The 15574-nt window shown below is 41.6% G+C and overlaps 2 protein-coding genes across 2 annotated transcripts in view; one reads left to right on the top strand and one right to left on the bottom strand.

Moving 5' to 3' along the window:
- The window catches only part of NPTN (neuroplastin), a 70426-nt gene extending 62016 nt beyond the window's left edge, over positions 1-8410 (top strand). Inside the window, exons 6-8 of the mRNA XM_075897570.1 lie at positions 6016-6037; positions 6869-6945; positions 7355-8410. Of these exons, the coding sequence (XP_075753685.1) occupies positions 6016-6037; positions 6869-6929 (83 nt within the window). The 3' untranslated portion in view covers positions 6930-6945; positions 7355-8410. The remainder of the gene's footprint in view (positions 1-6015; positions 6038-6868; positions 6946-7354) is intronic.
- Positions 1-15574, bottom strand: part of REC114 (REC114 meiotic recombination protein) — a 111061-nt gene that overhangs the window by 4445 nt on the left and 91042 nt on the right. Inside the window, exons 5-6 of the mRNA XM_075897569.1 lie at positions 10574-10657; positions 8442-8629 (exon numbers count right to left, since the gene is read on the bottom strand). Of these exons, the coding sequence (XP_075753684.1) occupies positions 8465-8629; positions 10574-10657 (249 nt within the window). The 3' untranslated portion in view covers positions 8442-8464. The remainder of the gene's footprint in view (positions 1-8441; positions 8630-10573; positions 10658-15574) is intronic.

Here is a 15574-nt window from a genome sequence, read left to right as displayed (position 1 = left end):
AGGAAGACCCAGTCCATTGCCCCTATTGGTGTTGCCAGGATACATACAAATGCAGCTGGTGCTGATATTAAAACACACACAACTCTCTACATAGACCAAAGAAGACAGTCTTTACATTTCTTGACGTGAGTTCCCTTCTCAGTAGCCTTGGCACTGCATGAGAACATAGCTTTTAGCATTTAAGTGAATCATGTCTCCCATTCCAAGGAAAAGGAGAAGAAAGTACAGGCAGTCCCCGGGTTACATGGATCCGACTTACATCAGACCCCTACTTACAAACGGGGTGAGGCAACCCCGCACTAGCTGCTTCCCCCCAGCAGACCAGGGAGACGTGGAGTGGCTTTTCTCAGCAGACACCTCAGCTTGAGAATAAAGGACTGAGGGAAGTGAGGTGTGGGAGAATAAAACTGAGCTCTGGAGAAATGTTTGGTTAGAGTTTCCCCTACAATATGTACCAGTTCCGACTTACATACAAATTCAACTTAAGAACAAACCTACAGTCCCTATCTTGTACGTAACCTGGGGACTGCCTGTAGTATAAAGCCCCATTATTTCTTTCCTGACATACTCAAGTTGTTTACCCCTTTGCTGCTGCTGCATAACAAAGAGGAAAACCAGTCTCTGAATCCAGAGAAAACTATTCCCAACTGGAAATGTGAATACAGTGTCTGAGTTCTTACAATTTTTGCCATACTGCCTTGCTTATGCCAAGTATCCTTCAGATCCCACAATAAGAGGTTCTTGCAGTGAACATTTATTTACTTGCTGAATGAACTCATTGCTTCCTCCTTGTATGCTGGAAGGAGGGGACTGTGCTTGGCCGCCTTCACAACTTTCTTTCCACATGGCATCAATGCATTTCTTTTTGCAAATAGTTATCGGTCACAGGCTCTCACATCAGGGGCTGTTGAAAAATCAAATAGCAAGTCCAGGCCAAGAGTGTTGACACTTCATGGCATATATGATCAAAATCCAGTATTCAATAAGGAAGTTCTGATTTGTTTTGCCCAGCAGATATTGGAGGTCACTTTACAACGAAAGGGGGCAAATAGCCCCCATCCCCTTTTCCCTCGGCCATGGTGGTTTAAGCTGCTTTTTTTTTTTTTTAGACTGTAATGACAGTCAGAGAGAGATCAGCCATTGTGACCTTTGTGATATTTCAGAGGCTTTAAAATTAAGAAAATGTTTTACTTGGCAATTAAATTTTTAAGTGTGTGTTCATGGGTAAGTAGAAAGTAAAAGCTCCTTGGTTACATTTCTGCCCAAGAATGTAGCAAGTTAAGTTTTTACTTCCAAATCCATTTTCTACATAATCTTTAGTTTAAACCATGAAATAACTTCGTTGTTATAACATGTGCCTTCTTTCTTCCTTTTTCATTGCTCAGCTTACTCAGAAGTAAACTATTTTCATAACTATTTCTGCTCTAGTTGTGCAGCAGTTGCATTCCATTACCCCACATTTTTTCTAATTCTCATTTTTCTTGCTTTTCTCTGCTACTGTTATTACTGTAAGTAGTAATTTAAAGAACAAAAGTGTATATTTCACTGAAATGGTTTATCTTGTAAAAGTTTTTTAAAAAATTCTACTGCCCTTCTTCACCTCTGTCCTCCACACCTAACCTTACCAAGGGTGAAAAGTGTCAAACACCCAGGAGTTAGCTATACCTGCAGCTGAGGATCACTGTAGCACAGTGACAGCCAAATGGAATTACTCTGCAAGGGTTTTGCCATTTAGCACTGTATGTGTTTGATAGATACTGTTTATCGGAACAAAATTCATTCTATACCTGATTTGACCACTCTTGGTCTTATGTTTTCTAATCAATCTAATTTTATGCCTACATTCCATTTCAGATTGATTGATTGTTTTTTGGTATATGAACTCTTCAGTAATGTTCAGTTTATGCTGCCCATGAGTCTTTTATCCCATTTTCCTATTGGTCATGTAGCGTGATAGAAAAATCATATGAAAATAATTCTTATTGCAAAATTCAGACTTAGTGTCTGTAAGTGTTGCCTCTAAATCTTTGTGTATAACAGAAGCCCTTGACAGTTAATAAGGGTTTTCATGTACAGCTCTTCTAAAGCTTGCATATCTCCAGAAAATTGCTCGTTTTTAAGTACGCAATATTATCCTGTATTTTGGAAGTCGTCAGATCATCCCAAGTACTGATCATGTGTTTTTTGGAAGCTGAGGAATAAAATACAAAGATTTAAATTGTACCAATAAAGTCTAAAGCCCTCTGGAAGTAGAATGTTCACATTTCCCATTAGATTGTTTTGATTTCTCTTCTTGGAAAGGCAAAATGTTAAAGCAGCTTTGCACTTGTGTACTTCCTTTTGTAGACATTTTTATGGAGCTGCTAAGTTTTATGAGCAGTTCCATTATAAAACTAGACTTCCAAGTGGAACAGACTACTCATTTTAAAAGAAGAAAAAAAAGTACTTGAGATTAAATTAGGCATAAGTTTGGGCCACAACTATTTTTCTGAAATGGGGTAAGGGAGCAGAATTGACTGCTGCCCTGTGACTCTGATCTATGATATTCATTTCTTATGCTGCTGCTTTTCTTTGAAACTTCCTCGTTCATTCACTTCAGTGAAACATTAAACAGAAGCAGTATGAATTACATTAGATAAAGGGATATTCAGCAGCAAAATGAACTTTTGAGGGTGAAAAATATTTAACTTTTTAAAACAAAATTCAGCTTTGGAAATTAGTTCTCAATGAGCCTCCTGGGTGTAATTTAAGTTGTTCCTATTAGGAAACTATATGCTGAGAATATCAGACATGTTAAATTTTGTAATGTCTGCATTACAGCAACACAAAAGGCCACACTAAATATTAATCTAGTACTAAATAGGGCACTCTAGTGTAACTGTTCCAACATACTGCACTCAAACATACTTCCCTTAAACACACACACAATAACTGGATAATATGAGAAATTAAACTGAGAAAATGTAATGTTGATAGTGACAGACAAGGAAATTAGAACTGAATTATATTAGTTTCTCTGTTCATTCCTCATACTACAAATGTGACCTTAGCTCTATTAGCATGTACATGGCTCCATGCAGGAGGGCTAGCTAGCTATAGATACTAGAAAAACTTTAAAAACAATGGTCTTGTAGCACCTTAGAGACTAACCAAAATATATATTGATCTGTAATTATAGATCTATGTATATTTTTGGTTAGTCTCTAAGGTGCTATAGGAACATTATTGTTTTTTAAGCTTTTGTAGTACAGACTAACAGGGTTACCACCCCCTCTGAGACTTAGACACTAGAGGTTGTAAACTTTTCAACAGGACAATGTTAAGAAAATAATCATTTACCCACAAGCAAGGTTTATTAATCTTGAATTAAATAAACAATGATTCACTGGAATCTGCCTCCAGATTAAGTAACAAATTCCTGAAGAGGGAGGGGAGTAGTGTAGCAATTTGTGAAATTGAAGATTGACTGATGTTTTTTTCAAGAGCCTGGCACAGCACTATCACCCCACACATTTGAATGAAATGAAGAGACATGTTCTTATCTTCTCTGACCATTGATTCAAATACTAATGAGTTGGAGACACTTACTAGAGCAGACCTCTGACATGAGGCTTTCGGGTTATATTGATATTTGTCGGTTACTATGACTTCTTTTTTTTCCCCCCTCAATTGCATCATACCCTTTTAAAAATGGTGGTAAGTGAGAGATCTGCATGCTTTGGAGTTTGTTTAATCTCCGCTTCAGTCTATACGATGCACAGTTCATAATGTTAACACTTTTCTTAAAGTTTCTTCATTCACGTTCACAACTAATTTGGATTTCAGTTTGCTGTTTTTAATCTTTATTTACTCTTAATTTTGTACTTAGTTTTCTGTAGTTCTGTTCCCCCTCTGATTTCTTTATTAGGGTTTTGGTCCTTTGTCTGTACTGTATTGTACTGTACAGGGGAGGCTTTTTCAGCAGTTAAATGGCTGAACAACAAGCTAGTGACATACATAGGCATTTTAATTTCATTTTATTGAAGTTATAGAATATAGATGGGTGGAAGGAAGAAGATAGTCTGTTTGTGCCTAACTGTAACTGTTCTTACAGACACAGCTCCTTCAGTTTCTAGATCTTTGCTAGGACAACATCTGCTGGTAGCCTTTATAAATCAGAAAAATGTTAGTCTAACACTTAAACTATTCATCTGGAATTTGCATCCATGCTACATGTATTTTAGTTAAGATCACAGAATGGTTACCATAACAAGGGATGGCTTGCATCCCAATAGTATAGTTTTATGTTTCTGAAGTCTAGCAACTAAACTCCCTGAGATGTTCATTATATTTGTAGAAGGCTGAGATTACAACTGATGTAGAATGTTGGCTTATATAGGGCATTACTAACCATACTAATCCTTAAATATTAAAAACTAAGGACTCACCGTCTGTCCGATTCCATTAAAAAGTTCCCATGCAGTGTATAGTTTGTAGAGTATGTAGCGCTGTCTGTTTTGAAATTTTTGTAGGAATCGAAAGATGTGTGTGCAGGCAGAACTTAGTTTTTACTCTATTGTGCTTTGTGTTTCAGTTCCTGGATATGTCTCTGTATATCTCCACTGTATATACAGCACATTGATGTCTGGTTGTCCTTACTAGTCATAGTTTTCTTTGTACCTTGTCTCGATAGTGCATTGTTGCTAGTGATGGACTTCTGTGGACACTAGTGTGTCGCTAGTGTGTTACTTTGGCTGTAAAGCTGTTGGTTTGTGGTTAGTTCTTTATTTTTTTGAAATATTTTTTTGTTCCGGTCACTGTTTGTGCTGGCGGTGGCTTTGCCTATCCGTTGCCTGGAAGGTACAGGTGGAGTAATGTCCTATTTTTGACAGACATTACTCCTAGTGTGTGCTCATGCAGATGCCTACACTGTTAAGACTGTAATTTCCATAACTGCTTCATGTGCACTTAGCCCCCTTGTGGAATCCTGCTGAGAGTTTCCTAAAGACTTCAGTGAAAAAAATTCCACCTTTATATATATATTAAAAAAAAAAAATGCTTTAAAACAATGGATTAAATGATTGCTCCTCAACAGCAGTCCTATAAGATGCAATAACACAACCTGGCGAATTAATTGTTATAACACCGTTTAAAGGTTCCCAATTACTATTTTCTCTAGTGCAGCCTGGGAGCAAAATAAGGCATTTATACAATATTAAATTGTTCATGAAAGTGCATATGTTGAAACAAAACAAATTGTTTTTTAATTTCTAAACAATGCAGCGTTTTTTCTGGCATTTTTGCCGAGAGACACAGGCAGATCAGTGCTGTCAAGTCTGTTTGTAGCTGAAGTCTGTTGTCTCAAGGGGAGTTGCAACACCATTCCCCAGTATTTTACATGAGTCCTGTCCTGATACACACATGCACAGTGCTTGCTACTATGCAAGGACTGCTTTTGTTTACACTACATTAAAGTATTGCAGCTTCCAGCTCCCCCAAAAACTGGTTCAATGTGATGTGGAAAAAGGGAACATGAAATGGGTTGTATCATTCTTGGGGGAGAAGCTATGGTATATACCTCTTATGTATATACTGGTACTTGCCCATCAAGAGTTGATGAATGTGTGGGGTTTTTTTGTTTTTAAAAATAAAATTAATTCAAGAAAACACACAGCAGGATTTTACAACTGAAATGTTGGTTTGTCTTCTCATCTAATTTATAAGATTGAACCACTGGAACTTGGGGACAAGATGAGTATGACCATATTGCAACTATCTGTCCACTACAGTTGCAGTTCTTCATGACGAGCATTCAAAGTGTTAACTCAAACCATTGAAACAACATATTTGCCATTAAAACCTGAATCCAGAAAAATAACTTCATGAACCTTTGCACTACCAAGTGGAATGGCCTTTAACGCTGTAGATAGATCAGTTTGCTGTTCACTGTCCAGCTAGACTTTAAACAGAAACTGACACCTCTTTTTCCTTCCTTTTTTTATTTTTCATTGGATCACGGTGGGACTTCTGCTGCAGATGATGAACCAGCTGGGCCAATGTAAGTACTTTTATCTGAGTATATTGAAAGGCTTTGTAGTTCAGGCACTATTACTGAATATGTAGCTTAAAATTACTTCATGGAAGAGCTTGGTGGTTTTATGGGATTTTGTAATGCATGAAACCTAGATTTAGGCATAATAGCAATTACCATTTGTATTGTAACACTCTGGATTTCTAGTGGGGATTGACATATTGTGCTAGAAGGTATTTATACAAATAAAAAAAATACTTCCTGCCCCAAAGAACCTGTGGGTTAAGGCCACCTAGTTTGGTTTTCCTTCCCCAACCAGGAAGAGCAATACAAAATCAGATAATGTGAGAGAGATGAAGGGCTTAATCATAAAGCTGGAAAAATACAGCAAAAATATTTGTAAATACTCTTACAAATAAAACCTGCTGATTTTCACTCGTGTTTGTGCTCCAAATCTTCTACTTCATTTCGGTAAGGGAAATTATATTGCAAGAACCTTCCTGCAAAAGCAAGTGTTGTGAATATTTGCTTTTGCTGATTTCACAAGATTATTCAAGACAGGTGTTCTCTTGGCTCTTATCTTTGAATGACTTAAAGATAAGGTGCGTGAGGTAATACCTTTTATTACGCCAATTTCCATTGGGGAGACAAGCTTATGCACTCAGACAAGCTTTTGAGTTTAGAGTGTATAAGATTGTCTTCCCCACTAGAAGTTGGTCTAATAAAGGGTATTACCTCACCCAACTTGTCTCTTGAGACCAACATGCCTACAATACTGCATTCTTGTGAGCAACTTGTCTCTTAACCATGCTGCTGTTACAAAAAATTGTTGATAATGTAACTTTTTCTCTTCTAAAGGAAAAGCAACTCTACGAACAATCACAAAGATAAAAACTTACGCCAGAGAAACACAAATTAAAAACAATGCGTATAATGTAAGTATGACATTTTTACTCTTCCATACATTACTGAAAAGGATACACTGCCCACGGATTTTTATAAACGATCCCTGCCATAATAGCCTAGGAATGGTAATTAATGCATATTCACACAACATTAGTCAAATGCTATCATGATTCTTACCTGTGCAGCACTTACGGCCTTAGTGGCAAAGTAAATTCGCCCCCCCCCCCGACCCCCCCACCCTAAAAATATAATGTAATATAATATAATTTCTGTAGATATGGTATGAAACTGATGTTTTACAGGTTGAAACTAGAAAAGCCTTTATCTTAATAGCAAATCTGACACTAGCAGTTTTATTATGTGCACTATGGCATACTGTATTCAGGGTGGTATTAATCATTGATTAAAACCTTTCTTATCAATTTTCTCTTTCCACAGAGCTTTAAATCTGAGAGACTGATGGCAATATAACCTGCGAAATTAATGGTTGGAACTCTTGGTTCTAGAACTCCAGTTCTATTTGATTTTTCTTTTCAAGTGAGCAACAATGACTGTCTAAAAAAGCATGCCTTATTTAGCCTGTCCTGTAAGGATGACATACCCAGATACATTTTAACAATGCTTCAGTGTAGAAGGTGTAAACTACCTTGGGCTTGATGTGCTGTGAGTGTTGCTTCCTCCCCCCAAGATATTTCAGTGTTAGAAGTAAAAAGTCAAATCATGCATGCACCATCATTTACTTTCTTAATGTAGCTGTTAAATTGGCAAATCTCTAAAATGCACTGCTGCCATCTAGTGATAACTTTTTGTAAAGTACAGCAAAACCTAAAAATATATACAGTATATATTTATATTTTTTGGGAAGAGGAAAACCAAAATACAGTAAGTGTTTCATTTTTAAGCTGCTGATATTCATTCCTTATATTGTATGTCTGAGAGATGAGAGAATTATACTGTTCTGGTACTTAGAGGAGTAATATAAATTGAATTTATTTTAAGGGCTTAACCAATATAGAAAGATTTTGGGTGTCCTATAATCAAAGACTTTGAAAGCTGGAACAGTCTGTGTTGATTAATTGTAGTAAAAACTTCAGTTTATAAATATATATATATATATATGAGATTGCTTTTTAAGTGGGGTGTTTTTTTTTTTGGTTAAATCATGTAAATTCTCAAATCCTTTTGCACTGATGTGTTCAACATATTCTTGTACATTCAATTCAGGCAAACTTTTATAATTTACTTTTGTTTTAAATGATGTTGAAATGTTACAGCATGGTGATATTCTATGCAACTAGATATATTCTTAAGTTTGACACTGTAATTTCTCATGTTGATTTGAAGATTGATTGTAGAATTACAGACCTAACAGCGTTCACATGCCGTGCATAAATGTAGATGCATGAACTTGTGTTCTGTGTATTTGTTGATGTGCAATGATGTATAAAAAGTGGATTCACCTGTTTTTAAAAATAAAACACTGACAAAAAAATACTCTCAAATTTGTGTCCACTTAACTTATTACCTGAAATACAGTATTAACTTTTCTCAACCTTCTGTCAGTTTTTTCAACTCCTTCTCCACTTCTTCCACAAATGCTGGGAAGTTCTGATCCATGAGACATAGGCGAATAAAAGGCCCTAATTCATCAGCACTCCACACAGAATGCTGATATGCCAGGGGGAGCGCAAATGTTGACGATTTCAGCACAGACTGCAAAGACAAAGGTGATTTTATTTAAGGTACATTTCATTTTCAATGTAATTAAGTATGGTTTTAAAGTAGCATTCATGGGTTCACAGAAATGCTTGTTTTACTACACATGCACACTAAGGGTGTGTATAGACTACAGGGTTTTTCTGAAAAAAAGTGGCCTTTTTTTGAAAACTTCCCCTGCGTGTCTAGACTGCTGCCGTGTTCTTTCGAAAGTAAATCAAAAGAACGTGGCAGTTTTTTCGACCGTGGAAAACCTCATTATACAGTTAAGACAGCATGTTAAACACTGATTTTAAGTATTACAAACCAGTAAAGGATTATTTGCTTGCCTAATAACAATCTTGGCGGACAAAGAAAAGCAGTAATTGCTCCAAAAGGGAGGGAGGCTATCATCAGAAAAGTCTAACAATTGTAGTAGTGGCTATGGTGTGTAACTACAGTATGTTAGAAAAAAGTCTTATTAATTGCTACTGTCCCACTACCAAAAAGCTTTGACCTGGAGCAGGTAATATAAGCCTTAGACAAGAGTGATTAGACAGGGATGATACATTTATTTTTAAAAAGTGTAGTCTGTGTTTAGACAACTCACTTTGACTACTTCGGGAGCCCATCTATAGAGCCCTGCAAATCTGCGGATATCTAACTCATTTTTGTGGATACAGCTGTGAATGCATACACAATTTTCTATCTGCACACGGCTACCCATCTAATTACTAAGTCTCATGTAGGGAAATGGGGGCAGGAAGAGAAGGTGGTCAAGAGTGTGTCTGCTGCAGTGGAATTCAGTCATGCAACAGAGCTGACTCTAAGCTTGCCTCCACACCATGCTATACAGGCATATGTAGCTATAGCACATCTGCTCTGTGAGCCTCTAATCTACCACATCAAGGCATCTTCCACAGCAACTCCTATACTGCTTAATTATTTGAGATTGCCATTGAGGAAGAATCAGTGACCTGCTCCCAGTTGTCATCTTACGCAGTGCATAGTAGCCACATCCCTCCCCTCTGATGCTACAGCTGACAAATTAGCATTAGGCTTTTAGCATGGACAGAAGTATTTTGTAATTTGCACATAGACAAGTACACAAGGGGAGAAACAGCCTATGTTCCAGATGTAGGCTGTGATACATTTGAAGCCCATATGGCATTCACCTAATGCAAAATCTCCACTGTCTAAAAATAAGTGTAAAAATGGTTGCAAAAAGTGAGTGTCTGTTTTTATTTGGAAGCTAACCTACACAGTGATGTCTGGGAATCAAAAGCTTTGCGAGAGGTGAACTCTTTGGCCCCTATTTTTGTCACTGAACTATCAATTCTGAAGCCAATGACTTCAAGGGAAAGTTTGACTATTCCACGTGGACCATGGAAATAGACTGGAAGGGTAGGAGTGAAGCTCACTGGGAAGTAGCAGTTGGTGCCATGAAGAAATTTAGAGGGAAAACAAACCATGGACAAGAATAATAATAGTTCCATATTGTCTGTCTGATACTAACAAGATACTGAAGAATACAAAATTGAGCTACTACATAATGCCATTCTATCTTATTTTTTTTAAACTTTCCATTGATAGCAGTGGCAGTTCTGGAGTTAGGTTAACAAGTGTTCAAGTAAAAATTGGAATTTGTTTCAAGGATATTAGATTGGTTAAAAGCATCTGGTATTTGTCCCTTTCTGTCAATGAGGGCCTGAAAGTTAATTATAGTGAAAACTCAGGTTTCTGGAATTCTACAGGCAATTCCATAGCTACACAATAGCAGACAGAGCAGGTCCTACCCTTTTCTTAGTGTGTACTTTGTGTACTTCCATCTTGATGCCTGCAAGTTACTGTTTCACGGAATCACCAATCTAATAAAAACTGAAAACCTCATAGCTTACCACAAAGTGTCTTTCCCTGCCTGAGAAATGCCTAGTCTTGTCATAGGAGGGTGTTTGACGTTACCTGTGCTAACTCTGTCACCGATCTCCGTCTCTCTGGAAAGCTTGTGCATAACTGAGCTGGAGGTTTATCTATAATCTGATGTGGCTGGAAAATATTAAAATAGAATATAAATTCAGAAGGATCAGTTCAATCACTGCAATAAGGACAAATGCAAAATACTCCACTTAGGAATAAACAATCAGTTGCTCATGCAAGAAAGTAACTGAAATTTCTTACAGGTATTTTCGTATTACACCCCCATTCTGGGGAGGGTACTCAGGACTGGTGGGTGGGATGTCTGGGTGAGTTCAGGGAAAGGAGTTTAGTATGGGAGACTCAGAGCAGGGGTCTGGTGGTGTGCGTTAGGAGTGTGGTCATTGTGCTGCCCAGCCACTGGATCCCCAGGGCTGGCCAGGGTGGCAACTACACCTTCCAGCCACCCAAGAACCAGAGATGTGGTGTGCTGTGACCATAATGCCCAGGGCCTATGGGTCTGGCTTAGGCCCACCAGAGCTGTGACCACATCGCTTCCACCTCTGGCCGTCCAGCCCTTGGGCTGGAGGACACAGTGGAGCAAGGGGATTGATCTCCTGTGAGCGACGAGGATAAAAGGGGTGGGGTGAGCTGCCCATGCCCAGCATGAGCACAGGCACTTACTAGTGTGGAGGCCGGTAGCCCTCCGAACCCTGCTCCATCTCTACCCAGGCTATTTTCTTACTAGTATAGTGCATAAGCAGGGCTTGACAAGTGGCGAGCCCTGCTCACCAGCCGTGCAGTTTGGCGCGCTGCGCATGCGCTGATCGCACTGTGGTGCTGGGCTAAAATCTACTTGCCACGGGCAAGTAGATTGCCCTAATTGTCAAGCCCTCTGCATAAGGGTCCACCAGCTAACTTTCACTTTTGGTTGCACACTTACAAAATGGAAGGAGTATTGCAGAAAAAGATCTGTGGGTTATAGTAGATCCACAAGCAAAATATGAGTCAACATTGTAACACTGTTGCAAAATAAGCAAACAACATTTGGGGATGTATTGGCAGGAGTACTGTAAGCAAAACACAAGAGGTAATTCTTCTCTATTCAGTGCTATTTAGGCCACAACTGGAGTTCTGGATGCCACGTTTCAGGAAAGATGTGAACAAATTGAAGAAAATCCAGAGAGGAGAAACAAAAATGATTAAATGTCTTGAAAATAATGACCAGTTAGGGAAGACTGACAAAAATAGATTTGTTTAGTCTGGAAGAAGACTGAGAAGGGACATAATGGTTAAGTACATAAACGGTTTTTACAGGGAGGAAGAAGAAATATTGTTCTTTAACCTCTGCAGATAACACAAGATGCAGCCAGGATGCCAGCAGAGCAATGGGAATGGTACAGCACACTCCACACCTTTTAGCTCTGTGGGTAAATTTGGGTATGTCTACACTACAAAGTTAATTCGAACTAACAGATGTTAGTTCGAATTAACTTTGATAGGCGATACACTAGCGCTCCACTAGTTCGAACTTAATTCGAACTAGCGGAGCGCTTAGTTCGAACTAGGTAAACCTCATTCTACGAGGACTAAGCCTATTTTGAACTTACTAGTTCAAAATAAGGGGTGTGTAGCCCCTTAATTCGAACTAGTGGGAGGCTAGCCCTCCCCAGCTTTCCCTGGTGGCCACTCTGGCTAACACCAGGGAAACTCGTCTGCCCCCCTCCTGGCCCTGGACTCCTTAAAGGGGCACGGGCTGGCTACAGTGCCCGTGCCAGGTGCAAGCCTGCCAGCACCCAGCTAGCAGACCCTGCACCTGGCATGGCTTGAGCCAGCCACCTGATGCCCCCCAGGTCTCGGCCGCTTCCCGGGACCAGGCTGGCGGCTCCTGGGAGCTTGCCCGGGACCGCAAGAAACGGGCACCTGCCTGGTCTAGTGCGGACATCATGGACCTCATCCACGACCTCCGCACTAGTCACAGGAAAGTGGCTGTCTAAGGCAGGAGAGCTGCCAGCCTGGCCACCCAGGAGCAGGTGTACATGAAAATCAAGGTGGTCCACTGAGACCTCTGACCCTGAGCTTACAATGCTTGTACTGGGTCAGACCAAAGGTCCATCTAGACCAGTAGCCTGTCTGCCGACAGCGGCCGACCCTAGGGACCCTGGAGGGTATGGACCAAAGACAGTGACCAAGCCATTTGTCTCGTGCCATCCCCCTCCAGCCTTCCACAAACTTTGGCCAGAGACACCACTCCTACCCCCTGGCTAATAGCACTCTATGGACCCAACCTCCATGAATTGATCTCACTTCTCTTTAAACTCTGTTCTAGTTCTAGCCTTCACAGCCTCCTGCAGCAAGGAGTTCCACAGGTTGACTCTTTGCTTTGTGAAGAACAACTTTCTGTTACTAGTTTGAAGCCTGCTACCCATTCCTTTCCTTTGGTGTCCTCTAGTCCTTCTATTATGGGAACTAATGAAGAACTTTTCTTGATGCACCCTCTCCACCCCACTCATGCTTTTATAGAACTCTATCATATCCCCCCTCAGTCTCCTCTTTTCTAAACTGAAAAGTCCCAGTCTCTTTAGCCTCTCTTCATATGGGACTTCTTCCAAACCTCTGATCATTTTAGTTGCCCTCCCCTCTCCCACCTCCTTTTCCCAGTCTCCCCGAGTTTTGTTCAATAAAGAGAGATTCTATTTTTGACCACGTTTTCTTTATTTTGTACATCAGGAAGGGGGGCTAGGGAAGGGTAAGTGGAAGGAGGTGAGGGAGGAATGGGGTACGGGCCCCCGATAGGGAGGACTGGGCTGGCTCTGCGGGCTTCTGGGGGTGGAAGCTCTCCTGCAGCCCCCCAAGTGCCCCCTCTCCCCAGATGGCAGCCTGCGGCAAGTGCAGCCGGTCTGATGGCCGAGTGCTTTGATGTGCCCAGTGTGGGCACTCAGGGTACTCCAAGCTAGGACTGCTTTGCAAGCGGGGCACCCCTGAGAACTGTCTGTCCGGGGTGGGGGTCGGGTCCCTTTAAGCACAGCCCTCGGCTAGCCTGAGGCAGCAGCTCCACGCTCTAAGTCCTCATCTGATGCCCTGCCGGCACTACTTCCGGCCATCCTTAACCCCGGTTCAGGGTCCACTTAATGTGGACATGCTAGTTCGAATTAGCAAAACGCTAATTCGAACTAGTTTTTTAGTCTGGATCCGTTAATTCGAACTAATTCGAACTAAGTTAGTTTGAATTAGCGCTGTAGTGTAGACATACCCTTAGTAACTGTCACTGATATAATTTTAATCTGTTATGCAGTTACTGTTTTTACGTTATTTATATCCCCAATACTTAGTGCTGCCAAGAGTGCATAGGATTGGCCTAGATGAACTCTTAAGGTCCCTTCCACTTCTACAATCCTCTAGGAAAGGTACAGTAGCAGTGACTGGGGACTCTTATGAGAAGGATGGAGGCATCCAACTGTTGCCCTGACATGGCATCCAAAGGGGGTATGCTACCTGCCAGAGGCCCGTATTCAAAACATTTTGGAGGGATTGTCAAGGATCATCTGGCCTTCTAACTACTACCCTATGCTACTCATCCATGTGGGCACTAATGAAGAGACTCTGGGAGTATGGGTGAACAAATTAGGGGCACAGATCTCTTTGATCCTTCTAGTCAAGGGTAGGGGCCCAGGCAGACAGATGCCTCTTCAGGAGGGCTTCAGCTTCCTTGACCACAGGATACTGTTCTGGGAAGGACTGCTAAGCAGAGGTGGGATCCACCTATCAAGAAATGGGAAAAGCATATTTGGCTAATCTAGTGAGGAGAGCTTTAAACTATGTTGGATGGGGACAGGTGACAAAAATCCATAGGTCAGTGGTCGCCATGGTGCCCGCCGGGGCATTTGTGTGCGCCCACCGACAACCTGGGCCGGCCCCGGCACACTGGAGGCGCCGGCCCCAGGCGCGCGACACACCGGTGCCTGGTGCGCAGCACTCGGGTGGCCCCAGCCCCGGGGCACATACAGGCACGCGGCGCCGGCCCCAGGCGTGCGGCTTGGGCGGCGGCGCCGGCTCTGGGCCCACGGCACAAGGCACTCGGGCGGCCCCGGCGCACATGCCGGCGCTGGGTGCAAGGGCATCCCTGCCCCTGGTGTGCCCCAGGATGTGCGGCTCCGCCCCCAGGCGCCCGGGAGCCTCTAAAGTTTGGGGACCACTGCCATAGGTAATTAAAAAACTGGGAGACCTGGTGTGATGGACCAGGCCAGGTTTGGTTACAGCTGAGAGCATCCACTCAGGGTGAATTGCTCAAACTCAGGGCTCTTTATAGCCCCAGACCGGGGACCTTCCCAAATAGGCCACAAACCAGTCACACCGAGCGCTGCCAATCTGACACCAGCCAAAAGCTTCATGAGCAAAACCCCTCTGACATCCCAGCTCTCTCTGTGCCCCAATCAGCCCCGGGCCTAACAAAGGTGAGGGGTTATAGAACCCAATCTCACCTACCCTGAACAGCTTCTTCTGGTCTGAAGAAACCAGCCACAGGTCCCAGTCAATTTACACTCTGGATCTTACCCACAAGATCACGCTGAGTCAATCCTTTAGAATCTAAAATCTAAAGGTTTATTAATAAAAGAAAGAAAAGCATGAGAGTAAGGTTGTTAAGGAGAATACATTACATGCATCGAATCTCCCAGTTCTCGATGCAGGCTCTTAGCAGTTTATAACATTTCTGCTATATGTTATGTGTCAGGACAGGTCCACGGTTCTTCCCAGCTCGTTGTTCCCTACAAGGCTGCATCTGGGATGAGGAGCTGCACTCAAGACAAGATGGAGAGTGCCACATGGCATTTATATAACTCTCCTGGCATCTTCCAAGCTGTAGTAGGTCCCATGGTCAGTGGCCTATCCTTGTGTCCCAAGCCAGCAATCATTCTGGCTGGTCTGTAGGCATCCAGATTCATTCCCCAGGTGTGTCTTTAGCACCTAGAGATCTATTGTCCCTGGAGCCTCGCTCATCAGCATAGCCATATAATAAACATTCCTGGCACATTGCTCTGCCTCAGACAG

This window comes from Pelodiscus sinensis, chromosome 14 (genome assembly GCF_049634645.1).
Source record: "Pelodiscus sinensis isolate JC-2024 chromosome 14, ASM4963464v1, whole genome shotgun sequence".
Lineage (NCBI taxonomy): Eukaryota > Metazoa > Chordata > Testudines > Trionychidae > Pelodiscus > Pelodiscus sinensis.
This window is presented reverse-complemented; position numbering and strand designations above follow the sequence as displayed.